Source organism: Macadamia integrifolia, chromosome 5 (genome assembly GCF_013358625.1).
Source record: "Macadamia integrifolia cultivar HAES 741 chromosome 5, SCU_Mint_v3, whole genome shotgun sequence".
NCBI classification, from domain to species: domain Eukaryota; kingdom Viridiplantae; phylum Streptophyta; class Magnoliopsida; order Proteales; family Proteaceae; genus Macadamia; species Macadamia integrifolia.
In genome coordinates this window covers 21,982,147-22,001,810 of record NC_056561.1, presented here as the reverse complement: position 1 = coordinate 22,001,810, position 19,664 = coordinate 21,982,147, and the positions used below count along the sequence as shown (strand labels likewise).

The following is a 19,664-nucleotide window of genomic DNA, read 5'->3' as shown; positions in this document are numbered from 1 at the left end:
CCTTGTATAGTGACCATTTGGAAGAGTTATACAATAAAGATCATTTAGTTTACAAGCTCAATAGATCCATATATGGATTGAAATTCACTTCTAGATAGTGGTACCTTAAGATTGACACCAAATTACTTTTTTTGGTTTTGTAGAGAAATGATACTGATCAATGTACATTAAGGTCATGAAAAGTTGTTTCATTATTTTGGTACTATATAAAAATGACATACTCTAGGCCAAAGGCCTGGATACCCGCCGTAACCAAAAAAAAAAATAATTTGTGAAATGTAAGTTTTCCACCATTTTTTTTTTTTTTTTTTTTTTTTTTTCACAAATTAAGTTTTTCACCATTTATTATGATAGGTATTTGCTTGTTCCCTCTGTTGATGGTCATACCAAAAGTAGAGTTTGCAAGTTGTCCTGGCGGTGACTATTGTGTCCCTTTGATTGTTTATTGATGTATTTCTTTCATTTCTTAATAAAATGATCTTTTAGCAAAAAAAAAGAAGAAATGACATATTCCTGTGAAGTATATAGAGCAATAAGGATTGACTCTTGAATTGACCATAATATTAATTAAGAATTAACTATGGGATTGATTCTCTAAAGATGAAACTATCCACATAATGATCTCTAAAGATGAAACGAACCATATAAAGGCTCATTATGGAAATGATAGCTCATTTTAATACATGGATATGAGTTCTTTCTTTCTTTCTTTCTTCTTCTTCTTCTTCTTTTTTTTTTTTTTTGGGTGATAGGTAGGGAGGGGAAGTGGATACCAGCCAAGAGGTTCGAACTGAGACCTCTTAGTGTGGATGGACTTCTTGTGCACCACATGCCACTCATCAACTGCTCTAAGCAGTTGCTGTTAATACATGGATATGAGTGATCTACATACTGGACAAATGCGCCTCCATGATTCATAGGTTAGAATTTCTATCTCTTAATATTGAGGAAAATTAATGTTTAAAGTATGATCATGCATCGAATAAAGCTCAAAACATTACGTGGCATGTAGCAATAAGGGCAAATGGGAAATCACAATGGGGGTTACTTAGGAGAGGGATTATGGCTTGACAGCGAAAACCATTTTATGACCGACGTAACTTTTGGAGACACACACAAGCCAGACCACTGGAGTTGGACAACGATCTCTAGAAACATATTGAAGCCAAATGGAGGTAGGGGAGTCTCCTCTCTTGTTTTATTTCCCCAGCTATTCTAGGCCTTTCATATATACATTTACATTACCCTGGAATCATCTGGGTTTCTTTTCTTTTTTCATTCTTACATAGTAGAAAAGGTGTTAAAACTGTCCACACCCTTTGGCTGCCGAGCATAAGCCTATTACCTCATGCACCTTATTTGAACCATTGCACAAGATTTTGTCACAGTGCACAAATCTGACCCCCCCCCCCTCTTTACCACCACCTTTATCTTTCACTGCACAGTTACCCCTTGAGGTATAAAAGAAAACGCCAAGGGAACCGCCTTGAAAGCGGTGTCCACGGGATCAACCTCTTATTTGGAATCTAGGGCAACCAAAAGAAACTTTAGGGCTTCCTTAAAGTTGCCTTGATTCCAAAATAGAGTGTAAAGACCAATCCCCACTTGAAGCATAGGACTGGGTTTTATACTTAACAGTAACACCTCCACTGTTGGGTTCTTAGAATAATAACATTAGATATTCAATCAACAGAGATATGTTTTGTTTTCTTCTCGACCCTCCCTTAATTGGGTCTTAGATGTCATGTCTTTTCTGCCTTTTTCCTTGATTAATGGGACTGATTACCTTTTATTTTTTGTTTTCTATTCCTATTCTATTCATCAGGTAAGCAGATTCTCTTTCTGTTTTATTGACATGTGAGGATGATTATAAAGACAAAATATTAGTTAACCAAATGAAGATATAGATATAATCATATAACCATAACCTTATGAATGGGGGAGTGAAGAATATCACTTATTTGGAAGGCAATTAGGGAATCAATATGATTCATTATATATAACTCACAACTAAAGGTTGATGATCAAAGCTTCTTTATCTAGAAGACAATTGACGTATTGAACGTGTGAGGGGAACGTTGGACGGAAAAGTGAGTCAAACGTACACAAGTGGTGGGTGCATGGGAAAATTTGACCAAAGAATATCCTAATGAGAAAGAACACATGCACTAGTGATAACCTAATGAGTAGGAAATAATGATTTTTGTTTTACTGTTTTGTGTGTTTGAATAGAGAGAAGAGATAGTACTATTTACTATTTGACAAATTTAGTAAAGACCCCACATGATGTGTGGTGTGACAGTCCACTTGGAAAGAAGGGAGACCATTATAAAAGCATCCAAACTACTTGACACCCTTTCGACCCCACCCTTGTCCCTTCCATTTCACATGACACACTCCTCCACCCTGGCATTCTCTCCACTTTGGTAGCTTGTAGAAAGAAACTGTCTTATACCAAAACACACCCCCCCCAAAAAAAAAAAAAAACTCTTATCTTTCCTTTTCAATTTTGTTTTGTTTTGTATTTGTTCCTTCGCCAATCACCAGTTCCAGTTCACCAACACAACCACCCCACCCCCTAAAAAAAAAAAATAATAATAATAATAATGAAATAGGAAGGAGGGGATTTCGAAAAAGATAAACAATTGTTTTTTTTTCTGACATGTATAAGAATGTCTAAGCCTTCTGCTTGACAATTGTTTTAACTGAGTAGAGGTGAACGAACCTCCAAATTAAGTCAAGATGCTATAGCTTCGTCAGTAAAATCAACCTTATCTTTTTTTCTCATCTTTTTTTTTTTTTTTTTTTTTTTTTTTCAATCCCTATTTTCTCTTTGTTGTATCCATGCAAGTATCACAATAGGGACATTTTAGTGACCTAAACACTAGAGTTTTCTCTTAATCAGTTTTCGAAAGTCTTTTCAATCTTCTTTGAATGTGAAGTTCGAATATATTCCCCTTTAAAAAGAAGCACTTCAAAAAGCAAGGATAGTAGCTCTCACAGACTAGTATTTCATGGAGCCATCTACTATTTCTCCAATGTTTTCTAGTTCTAAATAGCCCAAATTTGATTCTGCAAGAGAAGGTGACCCATCCATTCACATGGACCAAAAAGCAAAGATAGTACCAAAAAAAAAAAAAAAAACAGTGTATTTTGTCACAAGAGACATATGTCCCACCTCCTTTGCTTTGCTTTGTGATGGATGATGTTGAACGCTTTAAAAGGATCCCAAACTCCTTTCCACATCTCAATAATTTGGTCATGGGCAGGACCCCCACTCCTGTAACTAGATATTCTTTTTATTGTTTCTCTAATCATTTCTCATTTCTTTTATCTTTTAAAGAGAATCCTTGCCTTCAAATGAAGCTTGTCATTTTGATATCACTAATTTGATACTTAAAGAGAAAATTCTTTTTTTTTTTTCTTGAAATATCTTTAGAAGCATAAGCAAAAGCTAGTGGACTACAACTTCATAAAAGCTTCATTACCACTAGTGTAACAGAGTGAATCAAACTAACGACTTGTAATTTTTTTTAATTATATATGGCCGACACCCTTACATCCTGGGATGCTTCAAATCGGAATCCACTATGAGACAATAATAATTATAATAATATTTTTCCGAAATTATCATTGTCGTTGCCTATTGTCGGATATAAATGCCGATAAAAAATTAATATCAGCCGGTTTTATTTTATGTCTTCAATCAAATTGGTTCATAAAACCAGGTCCATAGGAGGATTCATGGACCAAGACAGTGACCTACTAAAATGTAAAATCATGAATCTATGTAGATAGAGTACAAACAAATTCATAGTTGTGTTGGGTCTTGGTGATGGTGGTGGTGATGTTGCTTATTGGCTTTGTGTAGCTGGCTCTAGCTAGTTGGTCCCCCCCACCCTCTCCCCCCCTTTCCACCCCTCCTCTCCTATGTAACTTCAAATTCCCTGAAAATGACTAGACCATAGAGAAGATAAGGAGCAACTTCTAAGGGTCACAAGTTGATAAAAAAAATTGTCACAATAGGTGTAAGAATATGATGTTGTCTTCTGTTCTTGTTAACCCCATTATATGTGCACAAACCTCTTCAAAGGCTTTGTCTGCTGAGACTCCACCACTATCTCCCCCCTCCCTCCCCCCCCCCCCCCCCTTTCTTATGAATAGTCTTATTCATTTGGGCTTAGTGCCAGACCATTGATAAGCATGTAACAGTAAGAATGGAATTTCAGGAGCTACAGAAGGGATTGTTTATGCAGAATGAAGCATGTTACAATACTACTACTACTACTACACAATTCTAGTTCTTCAAACACAAGACAACAATAAGAACTGTTTCAAGCAGAGCCGTCTTCTGTGTATCCTTTTGTATTATTCTCTGACACTGTTAACCATGCGTGCAGGTCACACACTATGGATGGAAGGGCCACCATCATGTATACACCATTCTGGTATCAGCCAGACAACTCCTTCCTGATGGCTTAACCCAAAAAGTTTCCTTTTTAAAATCAAATTTCTGCATTTTGGTCTGTTATAGTAAACACCAACAAATACGAAAATAAACAAACATAGATCCGCACAACACAGAGATTTAACGAAGTTCACACACCGATGTGGCGTGTTACATCCTCGGGCAAAGAAGAAGATGTTTCACTATGTAGAAGAAAAATTACACCCAAACAGCAGCGAAAAAACTAACTCTGAAACCCTAGCTTGAAACCCCCCTCCCAAAATTACAACTGTTTGCCCAACAACACAATAGTATATTATATACTCCTCCAAGTCGCGGGTCACGGTCGATCTGCTTCCATCAAAAAAATCTCATCTGACCACCAAAATATGTCAAAGCAGATCATTCTTCAAAACAGATCAAGAATTCGAAACAAACTTATCATGGTCTTAATCCACTCTTCAAACTCCTTTGGGTTTTGGTACATGTCATGATATTACATGCGCCCACCATGAGTCATGCATGCATTGTGTGGGAAGTTAGAGAGTTACATGTGGAGTGTAGTTATGTGAGCACGTATATGTGGTTAAATATTATAACTCATTCAACTTCTACGACTATCTACTATTTAATGGAAGTCCAACTCTACCAGGGCATGAAGTTTAAACCTAATAAACAACTTGTTTGAGGAGGCGGCTCCTATACGACCAATGTATCCTTCTCTCATATTTCAAGATATGTAACGGGGCACTAATCAAGTTTCTTCATCCAAAGACCTTAGAGAGAGAGAGAGAGAAAGAGAGAGAGAGAGGAAGATTAAATTAAAGTAACTAGATCTTGTCAAGGGTCATAAGGGTTGGTGAACTTTCATTGCGACAAATTTTGTCTTGGGTACGTATGATAGGGGAACAACTTATACCCATTTTATTGGTCAATTTTCAATTATAAATATGTAGCTGGGGAAGTGTCCTTAATGGGAATCAGAGCAAGCAAAACAACAAAATTACAAGAATGCTATTAGATATCATGTGTTACTTTTAGAAGATTAATAAATTTGACATGTGACCAATCCAAAGAATAACAGTCAATTCAATCATTCATTCATACAGCATAAATAACTATCCATTTTAGAAGCCATTCTATCACCATCTCAGTCGAAAACCATTTTTTTTAATAATAATTGTGGGGAAGATCTTCCAAGAACTTTGTTTTCTTGGTGTTTAAATATTGTGTAAAAATCTACAAAAAAAAAATGTATTGTGAAAATTTTAAGTAATTAAATTCTTCCACGTGGACATAAGAAAGCTTGAAAATTGATCGAGAATACTTTGGCATATTTAAGGCAACTATATTCAACCATGTATAGCAGCTTAAAGGTTTTCTTTTCATGATGGCCATATAATAAAGACAGGACCAAAAATTACAAGTGACTAATCTATAGGGACATTCCCGTCCAATGATTAGTTTAACAAAAAAAGATACTATCAAAAGGATTGCACCATTTATGATCATACAGAAACACTTTACCCAATGTCCATTCTGCCCCTTGGGTAGTAGCTAGTTTATGATCGATTTCTGTAGTAGTATGGTGTTCCATAATCTCACCTATATGGCCCAACATATGTAGATATTTCCCCCTCTTATTTTCAACAAATTGGTTTCAAAACTATATTACCTTCACCATTTAGCCCTTTCCACTAAGAGGGCTGATGCAATGCCACCTCCCTGGCATTCCAAATAATAAGTACTGAATCCTTGCATGTTGTAGGTCAGATTAGATTAGGTCCGTCAACCAGTCAGGTTTAGTCAGTTTTGATTGGACCTAATCAGTCCCACCAATTTAAAGTTCCCCACAATTTTCATCATTTAGGTAATAATTGGGTCTCATAAGCTAAGGGCATGAATACAATTTTATTCAGTCAATTAGTTTTCTATCCATAATCAAACTCAAGATAATTGGGCTAATCAAGTTATTATCGGGATTTAAAAGGACTAATTAACTACTTGGGTTATAAAAACAGAACTTAAACGGGATATAATCAGACTAAATAGGTTAAAAATTGAGCTAATCAGACAACATATGGTCCGTTTTCAAACTTCAACCATTCAGTTCAGGTAGGGCCTACTGTTGCAAGCCAACTTTTGACACCCTTATATTAGACACCTGATCTCGGAGTAGCCAAATTAATCAGACAAAATTTCACTGCTGCCTGGATTGTAGCCAAGCCAAGGGAATGGATCCCAGAGAAAGGTTTGAAAATACCCACTTTGGGTGAATTTCTTCACCCCTATCCTTAAGATTCCATTCCCCTGACTGGTAAATAACTGCAACCCACGCAGCAGCCAAATTCTACAAGCCCGTGTATCTGCAAGAAGGGGTGGGGTGCCATAAGATCTGTGAAAAAGGGGACCGCCTCAGCCCATCAACGGGCCATATAATGTATAAGCTTAAGAAAACACATGAAATGGGTGTATTATTGAGGATGACGTGGGCAGGAGATCAAAAGAAATCACTATGAAACTCCACTTGATTATCTAAAATAAGGTTAAAAAGAAAAGTCATTTACACCTCTTTTTGTTTTTTGGGTGGGGTGGGATGCGGTGGGGGAAGAGAGGACAAGTCCTGTAAAAGAGGGATATGGAAGGGGGGAAAGTCTTAAGACTTCCAAAATGAAAATATTGCTAAGCATGCAGCAAATTTACAGAAGAAAAGATCTACCATTTACTTTGCATGGCTCCGGTTGCTGTTTTTTCCCTCCAAAAGCAGGTCTTGCTTAAAAGCCTGTCTTGATTTGGCTCCTAAATACACAAACGTCAAAACCCTGAAACTACCGACAGGAATAATGAAAGGCTGCCCAGCTTCCCCTCTAACCCCAAATCCCAAAAACCAAGCACAGATCAAATAAATAGAAACACTAAGTAATGTGGTTGATTTGGTTCAGCAGTCTTCAGAAGAGAGAAGATGCGAGCTCAGTCACATCTGACACAACTTGGTCATAATCTCCCTTCAGTTTCTCTTGTTCCTCTTGGGCCAGCTCACCTTTGGTGGGCTTTGTTAGTACCAAAATGCAGCAAGTAGGCCTCTTGGTGGCTCCAGCAATAGCAAGATCCTGGGAAGTCAATATAAATAATTTTAACTGAATAACAATAGCACCAGACTCCACATTCAAAGAGTGCACGTCAGGAGGAAGCCGAAACTTCAGCAGTACACATAAACTACAGACACTTGTGTGGCATTGATGAAGGATATCATATAAACTACACAGACACGTGCGTGGCATTGATGAATGTTATCATAAGAGTAACATGATCTCCACATATATATATAACATAACGCAAGACATTGGAAACAAGCGAAAAGAGCAACAAAAAAACTCAGCCTTATCCCAACTTAATGGGGTCAGCTACATGGATCCATACAAAACAAAAAAGGAAAAAAAGTCCAAATAAAATTGGGGGAACGAAAAGATGAGAAAAGAAAAATGAATGTTGATAGATGAAAGTAAAAGGAAAGAGGCCCAGCTAAACAAGTCACAAGAATCTCAGATATATGGATCCTAGCCCTCCAATAGACTCTATCCAAGGTCATACTAGGTCTGCCCCTATTCTTTTAGCTCCTTCAATCTAAATCAGGTCACTTCTCCTTACTGTCCTCATGCCTCCTTTGAACATAACCATACCACCTCAAACGACTTTCACGAAGCTTGTCGTTGATCAAGGCAACTCCCAAATCAGCTCTAATATGCTCATTCCTAATTTTATCCTTCCTAGTTTTGTCGCACATCCATCTTAACATCTTCATCTCAGCTACACATAATTTTTCTATTTGATACTTCTTTACGGTATAACATTATGTCTCATACATTATAGCTATTTGCACAACAGTCCTATAGAATTTTCCCTTAGGCTTTAAACGGATATGTCGGTCAAACAACACTCCGGACACACATCCCCACTTCATTCAACACACTTTAAATATCTATGAAACATCATCCTCTATGTCACCTTCTTTATTTATAGTTGACACCAAATATCTAAAATAGTCACTTTATGGAACTCTCTCCTCAATTTCATCATTTCATTATCCATGACAGAGTTGCTACACATCATATACTCCGTCTTCGATCTACTAATCTTAAAACCTCTTGTTTCCAAGGTCGATCTACATAGCTCCAACTGAGCATTAATCCCTACTTTAGTCTCATCCACTGAAACAATGTCATTGTTTTCGGACTAAACACCTCTCTGAAAAAAATACCAAGTCACCCAAAACAGAAAAATCAACAAAAATCAACCTTCTCAGTTGACGGTCAAACTTTGACAATCACTCACAAATAATTAGATAGATGATCCCCAAAATACAGAAATGATCAAAAGATTGGATTAATCACAATCATAGAATTATTAAATCTGAAACTAAAATTCAGGAAATAATAGAAATCCAATTGCACAAAATCCAAGATTCAGATCAATCTCAAAGTAGGGTAGAATGTCAATCTTAACTGGCTAATTCAATCCCCAAAAGCAGATTCAAATCTAATGGCTAGATTCAAAGTAATAATACAATATTCAGGTCTGGTTCGCAAAACAGGCAGAATCAGGAGATTTTATATAAAACCTGATCTGAAGGTCAAATCAGCACTTAACCCTGATCGAATTTGGAGGCCTTGAATGCCTCAAAGATTGACCAGATCTGATGGACAGGTATACCCAGATGGAGACTCAAATCTGACTGAGATTAGACTCTAAAGACAGCAATCGTAAGTTGTAAATCAAGGCTCTTCCGAAACAAATCATTACCAACAGAATACTAGGATTAATAATAGACTGTTAAAGGATGATTTAACACAAAACAGAGAATCATACACAGATCAGCAATACCAGTTGAATAAGAATATAGAACAGTAGCTTAATTGAAGAGAAAACAGAGTATGAGAAGGACTGAAAACTAATGGCTTCCCACCAACTTGGAATCAGAATCTCACTGTCTTCCAAGGATCTCACACCACCTTACTGAATCGCACAGCACTCCATAGCAGATAAATAAACTTCTAGTCATCAAATCATGAGCAAGCACAGCCCTAATTTAACTGCCAACCCCATTAAGCTGGGTAAGGCTAAGTTCTTTTTTTCTTTTTTTCTTTTTTTCTTTTTTTTCTTTTTTTTTTTTTTTTTTATACCTAGGATTAGGTAATTTAACTAAGAAAGTAAACTATATTGCTAATAGCAAGCATATCATAAATATGAATCAGAATTCTAAAAGGAATCAATTAGCTCACGCATAGGTTAGGGAGTTCTAATTAATATCAGCAACTTAAACTGAAGGATAACTAGCTAACTAAGCCCATGATTGGGCTGGACTTAGCCACCATCGAGCTGGACCTGGCTTTTCTTCTTCCTATGGGAGATTGTAATATACTCCTAGCATGCATCGCTTTTGGGAGATTGCAATATACTCCTTGCATGCATCGCTTTTTCTTCCAAACCTACTCGTTTACAATAGTTTTCTCATTCCCATCAACGTCCGTGGTACTATGAAGCAACTGGAATGAGGCCCAATAAAATCCTTAAATCATTTAGGCAAATCTTACATCTTAACAGCAGATCTTATTTGCACTTTCCTCAACTACTTCCCCCACATTCACCAACCCAATTAAGAGACTTTTTGTAGATTCACTCTCAAGCCCAGATATTGCATGAAAACATCCTAAAATCAACCTGAAATTTTCAATCTCACCAACTCTGTTCCCAATAAAATAATTCTGTCATCTGCACACTGCAGATGGGATATCCAAGGCCCATTGTCGCCTTTGTTACAATGCTTATCCCAACAGCTTGAACTTTTGGAAAGAGAACGCAACAATGTATATCAATTATCAAAAACCCCTACATGTGCAGGCCCACACATACACGGTGCTGCACGTGACACCAAAGGTACAGAGTGCGGGGGCACAGCAACATACTCCCCTGCACCTACTAGGGATCAAACACCCAACCTCCTGACTCTGATACCATATTACAACCGCTTATCCGAAAAGCTCAGGCTGATAGCATGGGAACACAACAATGTATATAAACAACCTTTACAACCTCCATGAGAGCAGAACTCTCCCACATATTAATCATCCTATGCAAATACCTTTGTCACAAATGGAAATATCAATGGGTCCAAATGGCCAATGATCCCGTCAACAAATCCCCCTTTTACACTCAAGCTCCTAACTAGGTGTACCATTTATCCAAAAAAAAACATTTTTTTGGGGGGTTGGGGGGGGGTTGAGTTTGAAATACAAGCTTCCGCTTAACTCCACACCCATAATTCTCAAGGTTTTCGGAAAGAAACTATAATCCACATGGTTTTATGCCTTCGTGATGCCTAATTTACCCAAGTGCTGCCCTTCCTTCAAATGGGGTCCAAGCTTTCACAAGTAATCAACAACTCATCTAAGTTATGTTTACCCCACACCATTAGTATGGGGATACTTTCCCATGCCCTCTCACATCCCTCACTCTCTCTCCTTGACCATGTCCCCCCCCCCCATAACGGAACCAATTCCTGCAGCCCGATTGATGTGGTGTAAGAGATTCCCTCACAATTGGCATCGGAAAACCTCCCCCAAAACAAAACAAGAAACATGCAAAACATAATATAGTTAGTTCAAAATGGCAGAAGCTTTACCCCCGCATGCATGGAATAAGAATGACAACTGTGTGTGAAATGGCACCTCAGAATAAGAAAAAGCCACATGAATCAGATAGGGACACGCAGCATTAGGCAATGCAAGGCCTTATGGCGTATAATAGATAAAAAGCATAACAATATAAAGTGCAAGGGTTCTCTAAGCCGCCAAGCTACCCTATGCCCCAGGCGGTTCAGAGATACTTCTCCCTAAAATTAAATTAGGGGAGGGGATCTACACTGCTGGCGTGTAATGGAATCACCAAGCCCAAACAATAGGGACATGGGAGGAAGCACCGCACGGTTCATCAACATGGGGACCACATGGCAAGGAGAGAGTGTGTCAAGAGAAAGAATGTGAGGAAGGTACAAACCAGTGGTGTGTACAGCCTTTTCTCTATAAATTTCAAAGAAAAAGTATCAAATGTAAAATAGCTAAAAAACATATTGGAAGACTAGATTTTACGACCTACCATAGTTGTCACAGCGTCAAGGCGAACCAAGGCGGTGGAGGGTTGTCTAAGCGCTTAGGCGAGAAAGCGCACGCCTTGAGGCGAACAAGGCGACAAATTGTTATTTTTTATTTTTCCTATTTTTTAACATTATTTAGTAAACTATATATACCTTGTATCATAAAAAATCAAGATTAAACAACATCAAGTCATTCAAAATCAACATTTAGCCATATTAAATCATAAAAAATTAACATTAAGTCTTATTAAGTTATAAAAAATCAAAATTTTGCAAAATGCTCTGGTTCTATAATAAGTTTGACTGGTCAAATGATATTATTTTTACATGAGACTTTTTGTATCAGTTATAATATAAAACCAGCTTTCTAGCAAGTCTAAGATTACTTAAATCTAAGTTGTAATGACAAAGTTATGCTCCCGTCAAACTTATTTTTAAGTGCGCAAATGCTGTTAAAATCGCCTGAATGAAAACAATTTTATGGATATCAAAACAAAAAATTAGTTTACCGGACTTTTGATTTTTAGCAATGTTTTAATATGATAGAATTTATAAAATTTTCATAATTGAGAAAAATTCCAGCATTTAAAAGTTGAAAATCGCCCCTATAACCAAAATCCAATTTTTCTTCTTGGACTAAGGGGTTGACTTTTTATCCTCTTGGAATTTGATTTTTAAACTATTTTTATTGGATTCAAATAGGGGGGTATTTGCTTATTTATGAACAACATCTTAAGCATTTACGTAAATGATATTTGACATAAATAAGTGCCAAAACACAATGCGGCATGCATTGCAATAAGGCGACTGTTGCCTAGGCCCCAGGCAAACCGCCTGGACGCCTAGGCGACGCCTTGACAACTATGCGACCTACTGTTGAATATTGATTGATTAAAGAAGTCCATTTATTTACCCTACATCCTGAACATAAGCACAACCTGCAATACAAGAATTCCTACAAAACCAATGGCTGCCAGGCCACCACTCAAATAATCCTTAATCCAAACTATGTGCCCACCAGACCTATCATGACAGTCCAGTAAAGAATCTTTTTGTACAAGTAATAGTCAAAAATAAGATTAAAACCTATGTCATAAATATAAGTTATTGGCCATGAGAAAAGATGAGAAGCCTATTTCACAATTATAACATAAATGACGTGAATCACCGATTGCAGTGAGTGATGGAAAGCCAGTTGAAGAAGAAAACAGGATGATGACAAATCCTTCAAATGCTTAATAACAATGCTATTGCGGAAGAATAGATAGAAATAAAAAAATCAAAATCAAAGATGATCTTGGCACAAAAAGAAAGGAACATAGATAGGTGCATGAGAGTGTTGAAACTTACATCCTTGGAGGGAACATATACATATGGAATATCAGCCTCTTCACATAAGATTGGAACATGTGTGATAACATCAATAGGAGAGATGTTTCCAGCCATAATGCATAAACTGCAGCCACCAAATAGAGAGAAATCATATAGCTGGATGAATTCAAGGTAATAAGGACAAGAGCATAATATGAGAGAGATGTGGTGGTGTGCATTTGCAAGCAATTGCCTCACCAGTCTTCAAAATTAAGCAATGTCAATCCATTACTCAACATATACAGGAACAACAGACTTTAAACATAATAACAACAACAACGAAAACAATAATAACTCACATTCAGTTAGTAGGCAATATTTTGTTTATAGAAAATCTATTGAAAAGAAGAAAGGAATACAAAGCTAGATAAAACAACCTACAAAAGTTGAGAACCCACAATATGAACCACGTGACAAGAACAGGGTGAGAACAGTAGACAGAAAAGGTCTGTGTCAACAACAACAACAATGACACCAACCCATAAAGCTTAGGAAAACACAATATGAACTACATGACAAAAAGAGATTGAAAACAGTAAACCAAAAAAGTTTGGGTCTTAGTGACATAGAGTCACCACCTAAATTAGGGTCTAAGACCCACAAATAAAAAACTGACCAAAAGTCGGGTTTGTGTCAAGTTGCAAACCAAGGAAGGTGCCAAGCACCTCAACCACCCAGTTGAACCGGACTTCAATCCGTTAGGTTTGGGCCTGGACCAAGTTACCCTGGGCAAAGGCTGGGCCTGGTTTTGGGTTTGGGCCAGGTTTCATCTATGCATGAAAACTCCATTTTCAATATTTATATAAAAACTCCTTTTTGTCATTTCAATCCTAACTCCATTTGAAGGATTTGAAACATCACCAAGGTCCTGAGAAACCTCAAGAGCTATTAAAAAGGGGTCCCGCAACATCTCAAAACACCTTGATCATCATCGCCTAGCCCGTTACCAATGTGACAAAATGAGGTGTCTACAAAGAGGTCACAAGTACAAAGCATCCATATAACTCCGGCCCCAACCTCATTAATCATCTATTGAGGTAATGGCACTAGATTAGCTAAGAAAAGCAGTAGATTCATGAGCAATCACCGGTAATAAATGAATTTGGACAAATAATCATGTCATGGCATTCAAACACGTAACAACAAATCATTGACGTTGATAAACACATGACAAATTTGCAAATCCTGTTAAAGAAGATATATTACATCACAATCAGGAAACCTAATGATGCATGGACTCACACACAAAGTAAAAGAAGCAAGCAAAGTAGAATTTTTGCCACAAGCAAGACAAGGAACCAGATTACCAGACTGATCAACCATTAAACTGCGAATGTACTAAATAAATGCTAAAACATGTTCATTTAATTTAAATTTTGTCAGGTTAGAGATCAAGGGCTATCAGATGCCCTTGAACTGCCAACCACAAAACATGCACCAATTGATGTTTCACTGAATGCTATAAGTTAAAAAGGACACTCAGAATTCATGTAGAGTTGTCAATATAATCTTATACATTAATGCATACAATAACTGATCGTACATCATTTAACCGCATATATCAACAGTACAAAATGCATGGTAAGGGATCATAACATTATACAAAAGAAACGAATTAGGTTGGGTGGAAATACGTAAACAGTTGTTAATGTCAATCAGAAAGCTGAATCTCAAGATAATAGATTCTGCATCCGTGGTTTTTCTTGATCAAATTCATGGAGACACTGGGTACTTGGGTATGGATTTATTACGTCAAAATGTATATGCATACAGAAAGCTGAATCTCAAGATTAAAAGTTGACATCTCAAACACCGTTCTGCTTGGGAAGTGCACCTCAAGTTACAGACATTTCACAAAATGATACAATATATGAAAAAAAGGCAAAGTCTTCTAAGGAATTCATGAATTCTCTATATGCACTTTACTGTTGTACACACTCTTAAAAATACATAGAGAGAACATTGACAAAAATCCCATGCTGTCAGAGTTATTGTCAACACATAAAAATAATTAAGAGAATCACCAAATACTCTAATTTTCCTAGTGATATCAAGGAACTCCTGACCTCTACACCACATCGAGAGAACATTGACAAAAATCCCATGCTGTCAGAGTAAATGTCAGCACATATAAGTAATTAAGGGAATCACAAAACACCCTGTGCTTTCCCTAGGAATATCAAGGAACTCTTGACCTCTACATGCCAAAGTCATCAATTCAAAGGTAATAATACCTAAGATGTAGTCTTTGCAGAAATTTTTTATTTCAGTAAAAAATTGCTGCCTGCTAAATAAATTATTTTTCCCAAATATTTGCCATCAGACCTTATCATCTCTTCAGAACAACCATGCTAGAAGCATAAACAGTGCATGGGAAAGTGGAAAAGGATCCCAAACATGCATTTTTTTTCCAGACTTCTGGGTTGGAGATTAAGGTAGCACCTTGTAACAGTAGTCATGCACTCATGCCCTCCGACAACCATTTTCACACAGTGGTTTCCATATAGTTAGTTACATATAAAAATAAAGGGCTTTCGTATTGAGGCCCTTGTTACTATAATAAAACATGCTGTGGCGTACAGTGGGTGAGATATATGAGAAAATAACTAAAAAGTATTTAATAGGGTCATATTTCTGAAGAAAATAACTAAAAAGTTCTTTACTCATAAACATCAACTCCAAAAAGAATTAGCAAATGCTTCTTATTGTTTCATGTATCAAATAGATGCAAGCATATCACTGGGCATGATGATAATACCACCAAATCAAACCACAAGCTCAACCAATTAATGTTTATTGGTATCTCTCATTTTCTCAATAAGTTTCACATCAGTATCATTCCATGGGGGTTGATTCAGCTAACTTCAATGCATCCTAGGAGGATACTTTTTCCAGATAATAAGCTGATGTTATTAAACTAGGATCTTCTCAAAAATAGTTGGAAAAAATAGATCCCAGATACTTTTGTATCATGTACGGAAAGTGAATACTGCCCACAAGTCCCCCCCCCCCCCCCTTTCTCTGTTCTTCTCAAAGGTGGTCAAATAACACTTTAAGCAACCTCATAAGGATATGCAAAACAGACTTTTCTTGACCTCTTTGCTGATAGGCGCAATTACTAAACAGTTTGTAAGCTGTGCACATGTTCACAAAAACAAAGCACTGCCCAGTATGGCAGTATGGTCTCCTATTATTCCCCGTACAGTGACAGAGAGTATCCATTAAGTTAAACTTTTGAGCTTTCAAGAATCACCCAATAGCACTACAGAGAGAAAGAGAGAATACAGTCACCAATAGTTCATCCGGGTATTACAAAAGAACAATATTCAAATAAAAAAAATTGGGGGTGTGGGGGCTAACCCTTTGTTACCACGCCGGATACTTTTAACCACCTCCTTCACTCCTCTTTTCAAGCATTTGTGTTCAGCAGCTGGCAAAGAACACAGAAATAAAGTTTAGGACAACCAACGAAGGAACCAAGTAAACCCATCAACCATTTAACCGAGAATTTCTTGCAATAGTAACAAAGACGAGGACTTTGTGGAGGAAAACAATAAAGCAGACAAGGAACAAAGGAACACATCTACCCATTGAAGATTATGACTAAAAGAAACTAAGTAAAACAAAGGACAAAGGAAAAGCTTTAGCATAAATACTACCTTTTCTGACGAGCTTGAGAGTTCTCTTGCAGAGCTTCTTCCCGGCCAGCGGTTTCGCTATGGGTGCGAGAGCCAGCATCTTCTTCCTCTCTTTCTGCGATTTCTCCGTTTCGCTGTCACTTCCCATTATCTCTCTCTCTCTCTCTCTGAAGTGGCGCTGGAAAGGAAGGGCTCCCTGGAAGTGGCGCTGGAATGTGAGGTACAAAAGAAACGAAAAGAGGAGAGAAAAGGGTTTAAGGAGTGTGTCAATCTGGAACCGTAGCTGAAGCCCGAGATTGGACCCGATCGTTTAAAAACGAATTGAACCAACCCGGAAAATGGTTTACTTTTATTTTGAAATGTTCATTCAGTTCATTTCGATTTCATACTTTCATATTGAAAAGCGCTTGTTTGAATCGGATCGGACAAAATAAAATACAACCATATAAATCAAGCCGAAGCAAATCTAAACTATAAACCGAACCAATTGACAATCTTTAGGTTTTCTTCTTTTTGGTAGAAGACAATCTTTAGGTTTAGACTTTAAGACTACGGCTCTTTTCCCACTCCCCCCACCCCCTCCCCTCACACACAAAAAAAATAAAAAGCTTAAGATTACCGCTTCATAATAGAGATGGGAAAAAGGGAAAATTGTGGCTGCTGGGATTCGAGCCCAGGTCTCTACGGCCACAACGTAGAATTCTTACCACTAAACTACAGCCACTACTTGGCTATAACAACTTATATTTATAATGTGACCAGTTCCAACAGGGAATTTTTCCAACATTAAAAAAGAAACGTATGATACTTAAACAGATAAAAATAATGAACAGTACAGTCAAAAAAAGGAAATGGCAAGCGAGCGAAAATAAACGGTACAAGTATTAAACGTGTAGTTTTCAAAAAAATAGTAGTATACTCATGCAATTTGAGAGATTATTATATGTATACATGCATCTAATATTCCAAAAGCTCTGAGAGTCTTAAGATAAAATAGCCCAATGAGTTACAAGAAGATGAGATGTTGCTAGCTTTAGCTTCTCCTTATTCAATGGGCTATATGAAGATGAGATTTTTTTCCTATAAATAATATGGAAGTTACAAAAACCAAGTACCATATTGTCTTCATTATTCACTTTTACTAATAGGTTTTTTTTTTTTTTAATTAATTTTTTTTAATAAATTTCCTATTTTACTCTTAAAAAACGGATACACGTTTAAAATGGATTCTTTTGCTATTTCCATTTTTTTCCGTATTATATAATAGCATACGGGAAAACACGTTTTAAACAGCAAAAAAATGCAACCGCGTTTTAACTAACAGTGTTCTACAAATAAGTAAAAAGACAGAAGAAAAAGAAAATACCACATTTAGATACAAGATAAAATATTCAGGTGAAATACTTGAAATACGTAAAAATTTAGTACAGTAAATAGTAATGTAAATAACTGATCAGCAAGAAAGGGAGAAGATACATCTAACCATAAATTTCATTAGTGTGCTACGTTGAGTATATTCATATTGTGCTAACTTTCAATATTACATGTCTTACCTTGATGCATGATTGATTTTAATAAGGTAAAGGTCAAATTGATAAATTCTTTTTTTTTTTTTAGTGACCATAGCTAGTAAATACACATATATGTATGTATGAATGAAAATTTACATATATAATTGCATTGATATGGATTTTTTTTTTTTTTTGGTTGACATTGATATGGATAAATATGTGCTTTTTAATAGGACACGTATTTAACATGTAGAATGCACAAAGTAAATGTATCATACATATGTATATATATATATATATTAAAAAACAAAAAAACTAAAAACTAAAATGATAAACTAAAATCCCCAAATAGCTCGCCCTTCCCAAGGAAGGACATAAGAAAAGAAGACTTGGAACCTTAGACCCTGCCCCCTTTTGCATCTCTGCCATTGTTCTCGATCTAGTTTAGAGGCAGCTAGTCGGCGAGTCTTCAAGAAAGCTTATTAAGCCCCCTACCCCCTTCATCTTCTTCGGTTCCATTCTCAATGTTGGAATTTAAGTTTCAAACTAGTGTCAAAATGGTCTTTTCAAATGGTCTGTTTGAATTTGGCTTTTCCCCTAAAGAGTGTCTTTTCTATTTTATCATTAACACTTATGGAGTTGTAATGGACTAAGACTTCTCACAAAGTTTAGTCCCACATTGATTTGGGAAGGAGAAAAACATTTGACATACATATAGAATTGTTTCCTAAGCGTACAACCCCTTTGGAGAGGGTCGCTTCCTCTTCTCATATGTGGGGGTCTCCTAGAGTGCTTTTGAATCGCATGTATCAGCGAGCCAACCCAGGCTGAGTGCAGGTGCAATCAAAAAAGAATCCTATATGAGCTCTAAATCCAAAATTTCAAATTCAAAGTTGTAAGGCACACCCTTACACATTTTGTCCTATAAATTAAGGGAGGTATGTGTCCTTGTATGAGCCCAATTGCCTACGTACAAGAACACATATATGTATCCATTGTAATTACACATACCCATGTAGGGGTGTCAATTCCAAGCCAGCATCGGTAGGCCCAATCGAACCGGACAGATTTATGGCTCGTCCTAGATTGGCCTGATTAATAAACGTGTTAAGCCTGACACATTTATAAATAGGTAGTACACGGTACAACCACCTAGCCCCACAAGTGTCCAACCGGCCAGACACATTTACAAGCCCGATTTGAACTGACTCTTTTAAGCCCGACCCTTTTAATACTATTTGTATTTAGTCCTAAGAGTATGTGATATGTACAATTGAGATGGTGGAAATTGTTATATGAATATTCTTTACCTAAAAAAAAATTGTTATATGAACATTCATCTTTTTTATGCATAGTTTAATTGATTTAAACTTACTAAACTTGGGTTATGTAGGTTAGTTTAATTGATTTGAGTTTCGTGGGTTAAAGATCGAGTACTTTTGTAATTTAGTTACTTTGCGCATCTTTTGCTTAGTTCATTTTAACTTTGAGATATTTTTCTTTGTTATGCCCATATTTGCCTTGTTTTATTGGTATTTCTCTTCAAG

General features: G+C 36.7%; 1 protein-coding gene and 1 non-coding gene across 2 annotated transcripts; both read right to left on the bottom strand.

Moving 5' to 3' along the window:
- Positions 1–7,145: 7,145 nt before the first annotated feature.
- LOC122080399 (H/ACA ribonucleoprotein complex subunit 2-like protein) lies at positions 7,146–16,849 on the bottom strand. Its single transcript, XM_042647360.1, has 4 exons — positions 16,628–16,849; positions 16,329–16,398; positions 12,948–13,053; positions 7,146–7,557 (listed from the first exon to the last, which is right to left on the bottom strand). Exons 1-4 carry the CDS (start codon positions 16,752–16,754, stop codon positions 7,396–7,398), a joined length of 465 nt encoding a protein of 154 aa, XP_042503294.1. The 5' UTR covers positions 16,755–16,849; the 3' UTR covers positions 7,146–7,395.
- Positions 16,850–17,258: 409 nt separating this feature from the next.
- TRNAH-GUG lies at positions 17,259–17,330 on the bottom strand. The gene has a single exon. It is a non-coding gene; the product is annotated as a tRNA-His (tRNA).
- Positions 17,331–19,664: the final 2,334 nt, after the last annotated feature.